The 17,161-nt window shown below is 41.2% G+C and overlaps 10 protein-coding genes across 10 annotated transcripts; 5 read left to right on the top strand and 5 right to left on the bottom strand.

The window, feature by feature from the left end:
• Positions 1 to 116: 116 nt before the first annotated feature.
• Positions 117 to 845, top strand: PET20 (Pet20p; the record flags this gene model as incomplete). Its single annotated transcript, XM_003679122.1, has 1 exon — positions 117 to 845. The coding sequence occupies one exon, from the start codon at positions 117 to 119 to the stop codon at positions 843 to 845; it is 729 nt and encodes a 242-aa protein (XP_003679170.1).
• A 245-nt stretch (positions 846 to 1,090) lies between these two features.
• CDC60 (leucine--tRNA ligase CDC60) lies at positions 1,091 to 4,381 on the bottom strand (the record flags this gene model as incomplete). The annotated part of the gene is made up of 1 exon (XM_003679123.1): positions 1,091 to 4,381. The coding sequence occupies one exon, from the start codon at positions 4,379 to 4,381 to the stop codon at positions 1,091 to 1,093; it is 3,291 nt and encodes a 1,096-aa protein (XP_003679171.1).
• Positions 4,382 to 4,581: 200 nt separating this feature from the next.
• Positions 4,582 to 5,538, bottom strand: ENV9 (Env9p; the record flags this gene model as incomplete). The annotated part of the gene is made up of 1 exon (XM_003679124.1): positions 4,582 to 5,538. One exon carries the CDS (start codon positions 5,536 to 5,538, stop codon positions 4,582 to 4,584), a length of 957 nt encoding a protein of 318 aa, XP_003679172.1.
• A 539-nt stretch (positions 5,539 to 6,077) lies between these two features.
• Positions 6,078 to 7,895, top strand: BEM4 (Bem4p; the record flags this gene model as incomplete). Its single annotated transcript, XM_003679125.1, has 1 exon — positions 6,078 to 7,895. The coding sequence occupies one exon, from the start codon at positions 6,078 to 6,080 to the stop codon at positions 7,893 to 7,895; it is 1,818 nt and encodes a 605-aa protein (XP_003679173.1).
• A 163-nt stretch (positions 7,896 to 8,058) lies between these two features.
• On the top strand, positions 8,059 to 8,901 carry TDEL0A06310 (uncharacterized protein; the record flags this gene model as incomplete). Its single annotated transcript, XM_003679126.1, has 1 exon — positions 8,059 to 8,901. One exon carries the CDS (start codon positions 8,059 to 8,061, stop codon positions 8,899 to 8,901), a length of 843 nt encoding a protein of 280 aa, XP_003679174.1.
• A 544-nt stretch (positions 8,902 to 9,445) lies between these two features.
• Positions 9,446 to 9,913, top strand: SVS1 (Svs1p; the record flags this gene model as incomplete). Its single annotated transcript, XM_003679127.1, has 1 exon — positions 9,446 to 9,913. The coding sequence occupies one exon, from the start codon at positions 9,446 to 9,448 to the stop codon at positions 9,911 to 9,913; it is 468 nt and encodes a 155-aa protein (XP_003679175.1).
• Positions 9,914 to 10,158: 245 nt separating this feature from the next.
• MLH3 (mismatch repair protein MLH3) lies at positions 10,159 to 12,330 on the top strand (the record flags this gene model as incomplete). Its single annotated transcript, XM_003679128.1, has 1 exon — positions 10,159 to 12,330. One exon carries the CDS (start codon positions 10,159 to 10,161, stop codon positions 12,328 to 12,330), a length of 2,172 nt encoding a protein of 723 aa, XP_003679176.1.
• Positions 12,331 to 12,339: 9 nt separating this feature from the next.
• On the bottom strand, positions 12,340 to 14,283 carry APC5 (anaphase promoting complex subunit 5; the record flags this gene model as incomplete). The annotated part of the gene is made up of 1 exon (XM_003679129.1): positions 12,340 to 14,283. One exon carries the CDS (start codon positions 14,281 to 14,283, stop codon positions 12,340 to 12,342), a length of 1,944 nt encoding a protein of 647 aa, XP_003679177.1.
• Positions 14,284 to 14,481: 198 nt separating this feature from the next.
• CLP1 (cleavage polyadenylation factor subunit CLP1) lies at positions 14,482 to 15,819 on the bottom strand (the record flags this gene model as incomplete). Its single annotated transcript, XM_003679130.1, has 1 exon — positions 14,482 to 15,819. The coding sequence occupies one exon, from the start codon at positions 15,817 to 15,819 to the stop codon at positions 14,482 to 14,484; it is 1,338 nt and encodes a 445-aa protein (XP_003679178.1).
• Positions 15,820 to 15,968: 149 nt separating this feature from the next.
• On the bottom strand, positions 15,969 to 16,883 carry TUM1 (thiosulfate sulfurtransferase; the record flags this gene model as incomplete). Its single annotated transcript, XM_003679131.1, has 1 exon — positions 15,969 to 16,883. The coding sequence occupies one exon, from the start codon at positions 16,881 to 16,883 to the stop codon at positions 15,969 to 15,971; it is 915 nt and encodes a 304-aa protein (XP_003679179.1).
• Between the last annotated feature and the right edge of the window lie 278 nt (positions 16,884 to 17,161).

Genomic DNA, 17,161 nt, shown 5'->3' on the forward strand with positions numbered 1-17,161 from the left:
GTATTAGAAGCTAATTCAAGAAGGCAGTTTGAATACAGCTTTGAATCCAAGCATCTTTTGAACAAATAACGGTAGATTAAAGGTGAAAAAGTGTGGCTTGGTTCCCGTTGTTGAAGATGTTTAGGAAATTTGGACATTCAACTGTACGGAATGGCTCTAGAATTAGCAGTAATGGTATAAGAAGTAGCCATAATTTTGGGGGATCTCGGCGATCTCAATCATCGTTTACTTTTTTGAATAACCACTCATTACTACAAAAAGACCAAGTGAAACAGTCCAAGAAGAAGAGCCGCAGGTCAGTTTTCAAAGCAGACGATGAAGTTGAAAGATCTCAACAGAAAAAAATGACTGTAGAAATAAGTGGACGTGGAAGGAAACAGCAAAGACATGATTATTCGTGGTTGCCCAGAGTGCCATCTACCGGGAATCTTAAACCTCGCGATATGAGTATGAAAGTGTTATATTCTGGTTACAGACCACTTTTCATAAATCCAGACGAGATAAAAACCAGTTCAGAGGGCTCTGGAACAGGTGGTACACTATACGAGTTTGCCATGAAATTAGAGGAGCTTGGGGATCAATCTCCATGGGTCACATCTGCGACAGGATTAGAGTATTATAGGGAATGGGATAGTATACCCGGGGAATTACAGAAAAAGCTGAAACCATTCACTGCACCAGAGCAGGCCGCTTCAGACAATGTTAAGAACGCAGAAGCTTTGAAAAATCTAAAAGAACAATTGTATCTAAATGAGAAGGCTAAGATATTGGACAGACGTAAGGGGAGAAAAAAACCAGTGGTATCTCTGTTACAACTGAGGAAAAAACTCAAACAAGACGATTAGACAGCTCAAATAACACTTAATGAAACCCGCACCCCTCACGACATTTTTTATGGTATTCAAAAGACGTATATTCTTACCTTTTCACATGAATTTGAGATTATTGATAGCTTTAGCATCTGTGTATCTCAATTGATAACAATACTGCATATCTACGAATTTAATTGACTTTTTAGCAACGATTACTAATGGACAATTTTTAGATCTATAAACTTGAACAACTACATGATGTTACACTTTTGGTCTGTTTAAATGTTTGTCAATACAACACCAGGGTTACCAGGAACGGAGTTCTCAACGATCTTGGCTTGGTTTGGAATCTCCACTTCTTCACCAGTGAAGATGTCAGTACCGACCTTGGCGCCGTATGGGAAGGCAATGGCAACAAGCTCAGTAACTTGAATACCTTGTGCAGCCTTTTGTAAGATATCCTTTGTACACTTGACGGTTTCAATTTCGTTGAATAATAATTCTCTTTGGAAAACAACTTCAGCAGGTTCATTAGTTAAACGTTGTTTCAACAAGGAGATGAAAGGCATGGCACGTTTCATTTCTTTTGGTTCGACCAACTCCCTGATCTTCTTGTTGTCATCTAAGGACTGTTGAGCGAAGAGTTCGCTGACAATCTCAACGCAGCGCGACTGCCACTCTGGGAAAGACTTGGAGATAAGTAGAGTAAGCTTTACTGGTTTACAAGCGTCGATTTCAGATGGCTTACCACCCTTCTTCTTCTTCAAAGAGCGACCTTCAGCTTCTCTGATGCTTCTCTGTAGAGATCTCACATATTCCAAAGATTCCAAAACTGCCTTGTCCACTGGCTTTGTAGCGCGAGGGAATTTTGCAGTTTGAGCTGAACCCTTGTTGCCCAAAACTTCACGGTAAATATATTCAGCAAAGTGAGGAGCAATGGGAGCTAGTAGCAGTGCTTGCTCTTTGATGAAGCGAAGAACAAGATCCTTACGCATCACCCCAGATGCTTCACGGTAGTAGTCCCTTGCTGCTTGGAAGTCGAATAAACCATATTTCAAAGCGTTCTTGTAGTTTGTCAACTCATATTGTTTATAAGTTTCTTCAACGAGGGCATTCATTTCATTTTCAAATGCAACATCAAAGAATGAAGTTGAGTCATCAGATCTCAAAGAGTTGATATCCTTGACACTTTCCTCAGCCCATTCTTTCAAGTTGAATAATCTCAAAATGGCAGCATTGGCATTGGATTCATCTAAGTTTGCATCTTCCACTGTGTCACCTGCGTCAGCCAAAGCCACACGGGAAGCATCTGCACCAAATTTCTCAACAATTTGTTCCAGAGTCATGAAGTTACCAGTAGATTTAGACATCTTGGCATTGTTTAACATTAAGTGGCCATTAGCTCTAACACCTCTTGGCCAGAATTTCTTGGGGAACAGAGCGACGTGCGTGTAAATGAAGAAAGTCAAGTGATTTGGAATCAAATCTTTACCAGAAATCGACACATCCAAAGGATAGAAATACTCAAACTCTCTTCTTAGCTTTTGTAGTGCCTCTTGCGAGATGTCAGTGATCTTGACGTCATCCTTATGTTGGAAGATGTAGTCAAACACTTCATCGGTCATTTGTTCAGCTTTCATGCCTAGCGAGCCGACTTCTGCACCGTAGAAATCATTGAAAAGAAGATGAGCAATTGTGTAAAAGCATTGGTAAATTGTAGAGTCAGACAATGATTCAACAAGATACTTTGGATCCCATGGAAGCTTGGTACCCAAACCGTATGTACGGCTGACAGCCCAGTTCTTCAACCAGTCCAAAGTACCTTCAAATGCATTTCTCACTTCAGGTGCGAACACTTCCATTTCACTCAAACATTCTAGAGCCTGCTTCTTCCAAGCATCATCACCGTAGTCGACGTACCATTGATCCTCTAGGGAGACGATACACTCATCGTTGGAACGAGAGATGACTAGAGATTCTGGTTCATTGTAAACGAAGGCTTCGCCAGCGGCAATCAAATCGGCCTTGACCTTGTTTTTGGCAACCTCGACCTTTTCACCCTTGTACTTACCGTAAATCATCGTACCGGTGTAGAAATCTTCTTTGTAAGCAAGCTTCTTGGCTTCAGACAACAAGTTCACATCTTTTGGTGATTGAATCTTCTTTTCTTCACAAATGGCTTGAGCGATCAAGTCACCATACTTTTCAGTGTTGATGATTGGCACTGGCTCATATTTAACCCATTCTGGTTCAATACCATAGTATTCAGGCTTATTTCTTAAATCTTTAGTGGTCATAAAATCATCAGGGGAGTTCGAAGGAACACAAGTGACAACACCGGTACCTTTTGTGGCAATGACGGTCTCCATAGGCAAAATTCTCAATTCAGTATATGGTGTCAATGGAGCGTGGATCTTCGAACCGATCAAAGCCTTACCGTTAATGGTCAAGACAGGCTTGTAGTCACCTCTGTTAGGAGTCAATTTTTGATAGGACATGTTCTTGAAAGCACGTTCAGTAGTGATATAATAAGAATCACCTGCATCGAAAATACCGTAATCGATCTTTGGCGATACGAAACAACAAGTTTGACCGTACATAGTCTCTGGTCTCAAAGTTGCGGCCACGAAATATATTTTTTTATTTTGATCAATCTTTGAGCTGGTCTCTATGATTTTCTTAGCTTCAGGAGCAAACTCGGTGGCTTCAATCTTGATACCAACATATTCTTGCGGAGTCACACCTTCACCTGATTGTCTATCGTGGTCCATACATGCTTGACCGTCCTTCTCAGAGTAGATAGTGTAACGTTCACCGAACTTTATTTTACCTGCCTCTCTCAGTCTGTTCATCTGCCATCTGATGAAAGCATCATAGTATGGGTTGGCATCAGTGGTGACAAAAGAACGCCTCCAGTCGACACGGGCACCAAAATCGTTACAGTCTCTTTGACACAATGGTGGGAAATGAGTCAACCAATAACTGGCATCTGCAAACTTGTAGACTTCCTCTCTTGGAATCCCCAATTGCAACATGATTTCAAACTGGTACTTACCACGACCTTTCTTGGCGGCAGCCTTGGATTTCTTGGCCTTAAATTTGGTTACATCTTCAGATTCTTCCTTCTTCTCTTCCACTGCTTCTTCCTCGTCATCTGCTGGAGCATTGGAGTAATCTCTACCGAACATCTCGGCCTCTCTCTTCAATTTATCAGCGCAGGCCAAAATTGGCATACCAGTACAATGGAATCCCAAAGGAAACAAAGCTCTCTTCCCATTCATTCTCTCGAAACCCACAGAGAACTCTACCTTGGACAAGGTGAAACAATGACCCGCGTGCAAGACACCGTTCATGTATGGATAAGCCATGGAGGACATAAACTTTGGGTATTTTTGGTGCAATTCATCGGTGGACATGGTAATTGGAGCTTCATCGATACTAGGAGCATCTTGTTCGAACAAATGCTCTTCAGCCCATAATTTTTGGTATTTTTTTTCAATGGCAATTAATGCATCACGACGTCCTGTGTTCTCCAAGACAAGGCTTTTCTTCTCAGCTGAAGATGACATTTTTGTTAACAGCTCTAAGTGTCTGCTAGAGAAACTTTGATTCTGCTATAACCGCTAAAATAAACTCAACTTCGTCAATTAAAGCTGTAATTTTCATTGACTGCTTGTAAAATTTTTCAGTGAAAAATAAGCTGATAGACGGGTAATCTGAGGACTTTAAAGCTGTATGGCGATGAGATGACTAGGAAGTGTCCCGTAAATCACACTTTGTAGCCCCGGTCTCTTAGTTCGTGCATTGTCCAGATCCATGTTGAGGCAGCATCGTCGAGATTATTGGCCACGTAGCTTGGCTTCGCTTCGCGGCCTCCTGTGACGAAGTATTTACCATTATCTTCGTCTCTTGATAATTCTGGCGATAGGGCACACTTGAGCGTAGCCAGACAGCCTTCTTCGTTGGAGACTCCAAAGAAGAACCCCACGATTTGGAATAGCATCCAAAAGAAGATTCCTACGATCGGCAGGCGGGTCCAGTAACTGAAAAGATTGGTATTCATTACGAGACCAGGATGCACAGAGAGACATAGGACTTCTGGGTACTTGATGGCCATCATCTTGACGAATTGGATAGAGGCAGTCTTGGCCATTGCGTACCGCAGCCAAGTGAAAACACAGTTCGGTCTGTAATTCCAGTCTTGGCCTAGAGCACAGTACATAAATTCCAGGTTATGACCTACCGAGGACAACATTATAAGTCTACCGTTACATTTTTGCAGTAAGGGCAAAAGTCTCATCGACAATAGGAAATGGGCCACGTAGTTTGTCTGTAATTGAATCTCAAACCCATCTTTTGTTATCTGGTAGGGCATAGCCATTACAGCGGCGTTATTGATCAGTATATCAAGCTTGCTCTCCTTCCGCTTCACATTCTTTACAGCTCGCTCAACACTTTGTAAATCTGCCAGATCTGCATGCAAGTAGTACATTGAACCCAAATGTACCTTGGGATTATCAGCGCATCTTTTCTTTGCCTCTGCTGTAATGATCTTCATTGCTTTATTCACTCTACTTGAGTTTCGACCACATAGGTAAACGGCAAAGCCATGCATGTATAAATGCAAAACAGTATACCATCCGATACCACTGTTACCACCGGTTACTAGAGCTGTTCTTCTTTCCACTGATGGGTCATAATATGGTAAAGTATCTGGGTCAAACATGCCCAAGAAGTGAGTGCAATAGAGAAGCAACGACAAAGATATAAAAAGCTGAAGTCAATTCTCAAGCCGTACGCCCTCGATCATACAGAAAATAAGCTTCTCAATGGCTCACAAAGGACAATTTCACGTCAAAAATGGTCTATCATGGCGAAAGTTGCTCATTGCTGGTAACTAGCTTTTTTTTTTTTTCTAGTATCCTTTCCCTCAGGCCATCTTACAAGAAATAGGAACATATAAAAGCCATCGAAGTAATGTAAAGGCCTTCCAGAGATTTGTAAATATTATTTGAGTATCGTGGGGCTCAAGAGCTTTCAAAAGAGACCAATAAGGCTACTTTTTTATATCTGTGTTAGAAAGCATGAGAAAAAACCACTTTATCAATTCTTTAAACTTGATTGCGAGAAACAGTCATACACCGAATGCTTTTTCGATGATTCTATGTAGTCTACGTTTATTTCTTGTTGGACTCTCCATTAAAGCTTAATAAGATTTATTACTGAAAAAACAGTGAAATTGAGAAATTAGAGACGTAACTGCCAATGGATTACGAGAGCATACTCTTTGGTCTGCAGCCGTTGCTCAATGCTGAGGAATTAGAGGACTTACCAGTGCAGGATGTTTATTTGAACAGCTACTTAACTGTACTAGATCAATTGGCCGTATCGTTACGTACACCTTCCAATAGGACTATCGTCGGTTCGAGTGGCCTTTTGACAAACCTGGTGCGTGTACTAAATTGTATACTAGATACATGGTTCCATAAACACGATGATAATAAGGCTTGGCCAAGGCTAGCTTCAGAATTGATAAGATGTGTTGCTAATAGTCTTGTCGATGACGACAATAACAGGCAGTTCTACATGAGCAATGAGCCTTTAGAGAAGAGGAGAGAGTTTCTAGACTACTACGTTGACCAGATTTTTAAGCTGACTGACACCGAGGATGACCAATTGGTAGCAACATTGCAGATGAGAACCGTTGTACTTGTTAAGAATTTATGTCTTGACAATTCGATGTACTTTAGAAGATTTGGTCAATTTATTCGGTCCCCATTGCTTGGTCTTTTAGCTGACACGCAGCATACTTATTTACATGATTCTGACTTGGCGATTCTTGGGTCAGAGCTTCTTACTGACTTCATCGAGAATTACGTCGAGGGCCTTTCAATACAAGACTTATTGTTCTTTGCACAGTTCATTCAAAGAGTATCCAAAACAATAGTTAACCAAGAGGGGCAAGAAGTAGAGGATACAAACGATGAAGAAGACGACCCTAGTGTCGAGATCATAAACTATTTGACACAATCACTTGAGATTATCACCAAAAACTATGATGACTCGAAAGTTTTCTACACTGAGTCACATATCGTCTCTCAGATACAAAACAATTTGCTAGATTCTCTGGATCATTTGAGCCCAAAAACGTTTTGCAACAAATTGATTGTCATGAGGAGAATCACAACAGCCATTGGCTATATATCGGCCAATACTGCAAATTCCAACAAGCAAGAGCGTGATATGTGCTTTCACATTGTGCAAAATTCGACAAACGGTTATACGTATGCTGCGGCCCTGATTATATTATCGAACTCCATATCAGGAAGGGAAGACGTGAATGAAATTTTGCAAAAGGTCTCACTCGACCAATTTCTCACGTTGGGCCCACTTATGATTGACCCAATACAATTTCAGGGCTATCTCGACATTGCAAAGAAGTTAATGACACTCGACAGTGCCATGTTCTTATCGCGAGACTCTTTGTTGAAATTATCCGCTATTCTTAAGACCTGTCATGATCAATCCAAATACTTCAACGAGTTATCACCGCTGATAGATAATCTACTGAAGAAACTGGTTACAGTACTACCTAGCTCGTCCCTTCAAAAAGTTTTGCAAGAAGGTCCACTCTTAGAAGTACTGACCGATCGCGACAGTCTTCTCTCATGCCTCACCCTTGACAAACTTCTCGTGGCAACCACCAAATCCCTCAGCCCAGTTTTAAGCAAACTATGGACAGCTGCATTCAAATTTCAGGATAGTGCTGGCACAGCTGCCATGGAAAATCAACTCAACGTATCGGTGTTCTATTTATTCCAGCTGGCGAAGACATGCGGAATTTACCTGAGAGACCACCCTGATATCAAAGAAAATTATGTATTGAGCAATCACCTAGTAGATCTACGATCACTGCTCGAGGCTATCCATACATTGAAGGGCAAAAAAGACAGGGCTAGCGAAAGTGCTTTTAACAACGGCAAATTTGTCGCCAGCATGGTATACAAGACTTTGGAAAATGCGGATTCATTGAATGAAAGGCAAAACGACCTCAAGCTACTCGTAAAGTCCTTCTTTGATTGATTGAATCTGTCACTTACAAAAGCCAGACTCCAGTATGCAGGGCGTCATCGATTACGAGTCACTATTAGCTTATAGAAATTGAGTTAACAGCCCACTAAGTAAAACTTGATGAGATGAGTAAGAGTCTTAGGTTTGTATCACAGAGGTTGTGGTATAGTCCAGGATGCCTTTGTATAACTCAGATGATACTTGTCAACTTTTGGGACCTGTATCCATAGTAATTCAGGTTTTGATGGGTACAGCAGCAGTGGCGTCTCTACTAATCAAGAGGAATCACGAACATCCCAGGCGAAAGATGATCGTTTGGATGTACGATGTGGCCAAGCAGATAAGTGGAGCATTAGGAATTCATTTTATTAATTTGGCACTAAGCGTTGTAAAGAGGGGAGGTCCGCGAATGTTCAACGGAAATGACAATGATGACGATAGCGAATGCGACTGGTACTTTCTGAATCTGTTACTCGATACCACCATCGGAATACCGATACTTTGGGCTTCTCTGACCATTATTGAAAGCATTCTTGGCTATTTCAAAATTACGAACATCGAGAGTGGTAATTACTTCTCCAGAATCAAGGACGAGAACGAGAATGAGATTACGAACGAGCGAAGACCAATGTTTATTGCATTCCTGAAGCAACTTTGTGTCTTTACCGGAGCTTTGGCTCTGATGAAACTGTGCATTTTTCTAATCCTAAACTATTTCGAAATTGGCGCATACTGGTTTGCCGACCTAATGCTTGGCTGGTCCGACAAATGGCCCAACTTCCAAGTATTCTTAGTGATGTTTGTGTGTCCAATTGTCCTCAACTGTTTCCAGTATTTTTGTGTTGATAATATCATCAAATTACCCACAAACGGCGTGAATTTGGGAAATGTAGAGAACTTTGAAACACAGTCACTCAGCACTCAGGAAATGGCAGGCATCATGACGTCTGACCTACAGGAACGAGAGAATTCAAGGAAGCAATGGGATACCAACACCCAATATGGTGCCATCCTATGAAAATGTAAACATCTTCCTATCAAGCACCTCGAAAATTCCTCGAAAGCACCACTAAAAAGGAAATACGATCAAGGTCACCAACGCCAGACTGACTACGATCCGCGCTGCAGGACTGCATAGCATTCTTCCAGTGCTAAACTTTATTTACAAGATTTTTTCACCATTGTTATATTTGTTGAAGACATTTTTAAACGCGCTCTCTATGGTCGACGCGAAATGGTAGAGATGGACTTTTCGCGTTCATGGTGAATTCTCTCAAACATGGGATTGAGACCTCCTAAAATGATGGACCGATATTCATGGGATATATAAGTCTGGACTGATCGAAGGTATTAGCTCTTCTGTTATTTTCGCAGCTTAATTTGGTATCCTTTTGTCAGTCTAGATTTGAAGAAAATCGTAACGCAGATTCTATCCGAACTTTCGTATCATCATCCAATCGTTCAATTGAGCCTTCTATTAGCTGGTCTCGTCCATTCATTCATTATAGTCAATTCATTTTAACTCGAAACCTTTTCCACTCATTTTTTACCATTATAGAATCATGATTTTCAACGTTGTCATTCCTTTCTTCGCCCTATTCTCTTCTGTGGTGTTTGCTGCTTATTCCAACACTACTTTTGTGCCAACGACTTTGACTTTGAGCCCAACCAACTCGGTTAGCACCGAGACTTCCACCATGACTTACGAGGATGAGACTACTACTTTCTACATCACTTCCACCTACTACCACACCTCGTGGTACACCCCTCTCTCCACTTCATCTTTGGAGGCCGTTGTGACTGACATTCCAACCACTTTTGAGAGTGCTGGTGAGTCCTACACTTCGACTGTCACCTCCACTGTGCAAATTATCCACACTGTCACTGGCGACAACTACCAAAACCAAAGTACCTCTGACGCATGTGTTCCAGTTACTGTCACTGTTACTGCTGATCCAGTTACTAAGTACGTGACTGTCACTCCAATCTCTTCAGAGTATCAATGGAAGAACGCTACTCAAACTGCTTAAGCGATTAGGGACCACTTTTCTTATATAGGCACTAGAAGAAACAATTTATATCAGCCAGTTAACTTTAACCAGCGTTGTAACACTACTTATACCTTCTTGTTTAGATTTTACTGCATTTTGGTCTTTTTTCATTTAAGCGAACAGTTGAAATCATCCCATTCAACTTCTTTATTCACACTTCTCCTTATTCAAAACAACGAGACGAAATGCAAAATAAGCCCTCCGGGTGAGCTGAGGTTTCATATATGATGGCAAGTATCCATAAGCTTGATCCAAATGTGCAGAAGATACTGAAATCGCAGGCATTCACAGTTTCCATGGCTTCCGCGGTTACAGAAGTGGTACAGAATTCCCTTGATGCACAGGCCAACCAAGTCGATATTTCCATAGATATTGGCAAGCTGAGTTTTACCGTTTCTGACAATGGAGTAGGAATGATCCCAGGTGACCTGAATAGGCTGGGAGCACACAACTCTACTTCGAAGATTAACACTTTGCGAGACCTTGCTAATTTGAAGACTTACGGATTTCGAGGTGAAGCTCTTTTCTGCATTTCAAGCGTCTCTCACATGATAGTGGTTTCCAAGGTCAAGGAGTACAACTCTACGTGGATAAGACGGTTACCGAATTCAGCAACTATGCTCTCAGTTGAGCCGCGCGAGGACGATATATCTGTCCCACTAGATAGTGGAACAACTGTCGTAGTTCAAGATTTGTTGCATAACATCCCTGTGAGAAGAAAGATTTTACAAAACGAGCCAGCATTCAAAACATATATGTCGCTCAAGGAAAACTTGTTCCAATTACTAATTCTTCACCCCGAATTACAGCTAACCGTACGGTATATCAACGACGCAGAAGAGAGACATCAGCTTTTTGCCTCGAAACAGATATCATCACACATGAAACCCTACGAGAAGTTGTCGCTTACTTTTTTGAACACTTTCGGTTCAGTTGTTCCTATTGAATCATTGAAAAAGGTCTCTGTTGACTTTAAAGATTTCAGACTTAATGGAATCATCTCAAAAGTTGCTGTAAGGGTTAGAGATTATCAACTAATATACATCAATGGCAGAAGGTATCACAATGCCTCGTTTCTCAGAACTCTGGAAAACATGTTTCAGGCAGCTGGATTCGGCAATGATGAATCAAATAAAACATCAGTTAAAAGTGTGGGAAGACCTTATACCTGCCATGCTCTGATAATCATTGATATCAGATGTCCTCTTGTTACTGATGACTTGATGCAAGACCCTAGCAAGAAGATTTTATTATCATCACAGGCCGATGTCATTCACCCACTGATCTTAAAGGTAGTAGAGTCCTTTCTATCCCATCAAGGATATGTTCCGTTTAGTCATGTAACAGCTGATGGCGAGAACATAAACAATAAATTACTCAAGACTCCCCAAGCGAGCTCGCAATCAGTAAGCACCGTATTGGACTCCAAGATTCGTATGGCTAAGATAAATAATCGTGAGATTGAAGGAAGGGTATTAAAGACATCTATATCGGGGAGAGGCTATCAAAAATTGCGACCAAGTATAGAAAAGGTCTTCTTGGGACGAAAGTCAATCACTCATGATTTAAAAGACCGTTTCCTACGTGATACATCTCAAATACCAGAAAGAATCGAACAGATATCGTTCTCAAACAACCACACAATAGATCGCACCCAGCTGAACGATGCTGAGATTATCAATCAGGTTGGAAAGAAGTTCATTCTGGCTCGGATATGGCCCCACGGAAAGGTCAAACACCCCACTCTAATCATCGTGGATCAACACGCATCTGATGAACGAATAAAGCTCGAAACTTACCTCGAAAGTTTTATTCACGAAGTGCTTGGTCATACCATCCAGTCACAACCGATTCATAATTGCAGGATTGGAATATCTGCTACTGAAACTGAGCTTTTCAGACATTTTGAGAAAGAGTTCAACACATGGGGAATATTTTACTACCTAACTTCCAACCCACTGGAAGGTTCTTATTTAGAGGTAAAATCGCTTCCGGTAATCTTAAGCGAAAAGGCTGATGGTGACATTGGCTATTTGAAACGAGCATTGCAACAGATTGCCGAGGACTTAAAAAGCTTCAAGAAGTTGCCCATCGTCAACAAAAAGGAAGATCCTTTCAGCACCATCGAATGGTGGAAATACGTTAGCTGTATTCCAGTAGTATTTCGCGAGATTTTCAACAGTAAAGCTTGCAGGTCAGCAATTATGTTTGGGGATAGCCTTACAAAGGTTGAGTGCACGTCTATTCTCAAAGAGCTTACTAAATGCTGGTTGCCATTCCAATGTGCTCACGGCAGACCATCGATGATACCATTGGCTGAGCTGAAGCAAGGTAGTAATTTACTTATCGAAAGAGAAATAACCGCTGCCCTACCTGATTATGAGACCAGTGAGTGAGCCTGGTTTTCATGGAAATGCTCCGCCAACAGGAGGACTAGTATCGTGTGTAACCTTCATGATTTCAACTATTTTCTCTTCCAGAGAGGGGAACTGTAGAAGCATGGGTAGGTTTGATATTATCAATGAACGGCATTCGGCCAATTTTCCAGCTTCATTTAGAATTTCGCAAAGAAGCACTAAACACTCTGAAAACTGTAGTGGATTTTCAGTGCTTAGTGAGCGACTTAGTAGTTCCGTTAGGGTTGCCAATCCTCGCATCGCAACGTTACACTTGAGCATGACCTGACACTTTTCCAATTCAAAACGAAATTTCCATCTAGAGTCTACTACACCAGCGTCATTTTCATTGATTGATTGATAAATTTTTTTCATTCCTTCCGAATAATCCTCTAAAGCTATATGGTATCTGACATCCAGCAGCATCATTTGTTTTCGTTGCTCATATACTACGTTTGGAGACTTCAACTTAACAAGGGTACGAGCAACTTGGCCATAATCTTTCTTACTTAAAGATTCATAGGCGACCTCTATTTCGTCGATTGGCTTGACTTCAACTTGCGCAAATCCATTGTAAACTTTACTAATCTGCGTGTAGCCCAAATTTTCCCATATTCGCGATAGATGTCCGAATGCAGAACCTGTACCAGAGCCTAACTCCAATCTTTGCAATGCTATCACCAGATACTTGAAAGCTGATTCCAAAACCAAGGTCGTGCTACCATTTTCCATCATAAGCAAAAGTGATTCAAATTTATACGCATGTTCAAACACGAGAGAGCTCTCGCTGTCAGAACAAGACCTGAGATACTTCACGATTTGATCGACTGTAACCTGAAAGTGATTTGAGTATTCCGGGTTTCTCTCGATAAAATCGACGACCCAAATCATAATGAGGTTGAGAGTCTCAGTGTCTTTGTTCTCCCGTGCAACCTTCGTAGCCTCTTCAAAAGCTTTTATTGCTGCAGGGCAGTCATTTAAGCGAGCATGGAAGGTAGCTAGGCATAATAGCGAGATATGAAAGCAATTCTCATCATTTTGTGTCAACATATAGTCAAAATAGTTGTGTAACGCATCCACTGCAGCTTGATAGCAGTTGCTTGAAATGGACTCTAAGTATCGAAATACATGTACAGCGGGGAAATGTGTGATCTCATTTAGAGTAAGCATGCTCAGAATGTCATGAATATCCTGGCTTGCGCTCGAGTTTCCCTGAGACATTAGCATTATTTCCCAGTTCAATAAAGCTTGTAAATGTGATGATCCAATCATCATATCACCGGATCCATGGTACTGATTGTCTTGACATAACCGTTGAAAGAAGGAAAACATTTCATCATCCTGGTTGTGCTGTCCAGCGGTTGGCATAAATCGAAATGACACTTCTGTAACACTTTCCTTGATGTCATCCCACGTCGAAGTCCTCTGGAACACTGACATATACTTTCTCAGGACGTTCCATAGGGCCTCTCTATCCTCAAACTCGCCAACTTGGCACTTGATGAGGCACTTATCCAGATAGGCACCTATCAGACTTCTCTTCGTGACTCTTCGCACTCTGCTATCCTGTGCATCCTTTCTCATATGCCTAAAGTCTTTGGTGAGGCATTCAGTTTTCAAAGTCTTGAGTAGTTGGATCACCACGTCCAGGCTCTTCATCGACCATAGAAATGAGACGAGCTTTATGGCCAGATCTCGCTCATCAGCACCGATTAAATAAGTTACCAATGGCTCTAAAACAGGTAAAAGTGGTCTCTGGATTATAGAGGTTTCGAAGTCTTTCTCTAGAATTGGATTGACATCCGGCGTCGAGATTGTAGGTGAGATCAAAGTAATGAAGATCTTGGCTGGTATACGTTGCTTATCAAAACAGTAAAAATATATCAATGTCAAAATACACACATCATATGGAGCCAATGAATTGGTAACTTTTAAGTGGGGTTGACCTCGCATAGCTTTGTGCCAATAGCTTGTCGACACTTTTAACAATCACTTGTTTTACAAAAGAACATAAGAGACGCATATCGCCAGCGACACAATATTATAGAATATTTTTTACTATCATCAAACTTTGGTCAATCGCTAATCTTTTCATGAGAAATATTACTACAAGCTAGTCTATCCTATATTATGTATACCGTCTTGCGAATCTCACTCCAAGTACCGGTAAGATGTCAAAACCATTGCTTTATTCGGTAAGGCTCCAGGAACTGGTAATAAGATTCGCAGCTTATTTCTCTTCTCATTGACTTCAGTGATAAGACCGAATCCCAACAAAGGAGCTTTCTGTACTATCTGAGGGGTAGCTTTTTTGTCGGCGTAGGTGATGGCAACTAGTGCATGCTGAAGGTTGTTGGCGGTTACCGTTACTGGTAGAAACTCATTCGTCTGATCCTCTGTATCTTCCAGCAAATTTCTGGGCCTATAAACCATAATATCCCCGAAATCGACTCCAATGGCGTAGGGACTTAATACCGTTTTAGGCGTCCCGTAAAAGTATTCCCGTATCGCTATTCTTTGGAGCGATCTGCTATATGTATCTTCAGCCTGCAAACATCCGCTGAGCTCTGGTAGACTTACTATGTGGCTACCAGTTAATGGAGAAAGCTTATTAGCGATTTTTTCGGCAGTTGAGTTATCTGTTATGCCTAACATAACCACGACATTGGCTTTACACTTTTTTGCAAAAAATTCTAGATCATTAAAGTCTTCGTCCAATTCTGAAAGTGGCGGTATGTCTATGAGAGCTCCTGATCGACGTACCAGTGAGTCATTTAATATCCTATCGTTCGTTCCTTGAGCTAACTGCTCCACCACATCAAGATATAATTCTTTATTCTGAGCGATTCTTTCTAATCCAAAATTCTTCACCAATGGCTGCTTGCTATGAAGTGGAGTCGCACCACTAGTCATACTTTGACCCCAAGTACTACACTCCACGTCCAAAATATCAGATATGGGAGTTGCCGTCAGACACCCCGGCGGAGAAAACACTGCCTGTTGTGGATCGAGATTTACGTACATCGGTTGATAGGACTTGTTTTTGATGGCGTATGAACACAGAATTCTACAGAGAGTTGTTCTTCCACAATTCTTGTCGCCGATGACTAACACTCTCGGACCTTCAAAACTAGAACTTCTCATTTTTTCTAAAGCAAAATGTAGGTTATAGATGTATTTTGCAGTAGTATTAGCTGTTATTGATAGTGATTCAGAATCGAGTTGGGGACATCTCCACTCTAGTTCGACATCTTCCACTGCAAATATGCTGAATTGATAATTTTTAAAAGTGTATTCTGTGCCAGTGGCCAATTCAGTTCCAAATATCTCTGCAATTCCTGATTTGACTTTTACATTCAATCTTGAATCGGAAGAGACCTCTACTTTCCACTCTGAACCTTGTTTGATTACCAATCTGTGAAGCTCATCATCACCCCCCGCAGAAACTAACGGCTGGCTAACATCATTGATACCTGGTAAACTCGCCATCGTCCAGTAAACGTTTCTACTAAAGCAGCATAACGATGACTTGGTGAAATATCGAAAGCCTTTAAAGCTTATTACTTATTGAGCGTCATGTCCAACGAAATTGAATATACTCGATGAGACCTATATAGAAGGCGGTTGATGATCATTGACTAATCTCTATTCTTCGCCAATAGTGCTGGATCAGATCTCATGGCCCACTCGGTCCAGGAACCATCGTAAAGCCTCACGTTTCTGATTCCCGAATGTTCGAGGGCTTTCTTGATAATACATCCAGAGACGCCAGTTCCACACAATGCAATTGTCGGTTTCGTTGGGTCAAATGTGTCTTTTAGGTTTTTAAAGGCTTCATCGAGCTTTAGCTTCATTTCGCTGGAATCCTGTGGGAAAGCTTTTGAGTTCGAGTCTAGGACGTCAGGAAAAGGAAGAGGTTGAGTACCTGGAATGTGGCCTGAAGGTAAATTTGGTCTAGGTTCCGGAGCTTTCCCCTCAAATCTTGGTAGTGCTCTAGCGTCGTAGACATTGTAATTCTTTGATAGTTCACCCTTTTTTACAAGATTCAACATTTCCTCATAAGTAACTACTTCTTCAGGACGTAGATCAACATCGGATACGTAACTCGTTGCCTCGTAAGGTGTATAAGACGTCTTTTTGGATGTATCAACTGGATAGCCCTGTTGTTTGTAAAGGACATAATTGTTTAATAGATAAACTGGTTTGTGTCCAAACGTTGTAAGGGTCCAAGCACATCTTGGAGCACTGAAATTACCAATCGTGTCGTAGACGACTAAAATGTCGTCTTTTCTGATACCCAATTGGCTCATTGACCGATTGAATGTAGCCAAATCGGGTGCCATGTGCGGGTAGGGAGATTGACTATCGTTTACCTCATCGATATCGAAATATACTGCATTGGCGATCCTTTCTCTATCCAAAAACTCTTGTTTACCGTCTCTCTTTAAATTTGGCAAATACCAAGTGGAATCAACTGGAATGACTCTTCGAGCGGTCTCCTTGTGCAGAAGCTCAACAAACGCCTTAGGAGTAATTAGTTTATACAGGGCCATTATTAGGAGATTTACTTGTTTGCTCGGTAATTGCTGAAGTTACTGTCAAAAAGGGTCTTATCTATGCAACTGGACTAAAATTTATAACGCTCAAGATCGGATTCTGAAAAGTTCTTAGCTAAAGCAAGAAGGGCAGGAAAAGTGCATTATGACAAGTAATGAGGGATGAATAGTACTTAAGTTTGAACATTTTGAATATGTGTCATGAGGTTAAGTAGTGATAGTCTGCTAGTTGATAGCCCCCGATTAATAAGACAAATGATTTATCTCACGAATTA

The sequence above is a fragment of the Torulaspora delbrueckii genome, chromosome 1, assembly GCF_000243375.1.
Source record: "Torulaspora delbrueckii CBS 1146 chromosome 1, complete genome".
Classification (NCBI taxonomy): domain Eukaryota; kingdom Fungi; phylum Ascomycota; class Saccharomycetes; order Saccharomycetales; family Saccharomycetaceae; genus Torulaspora; species Torulaspora delbrueckii.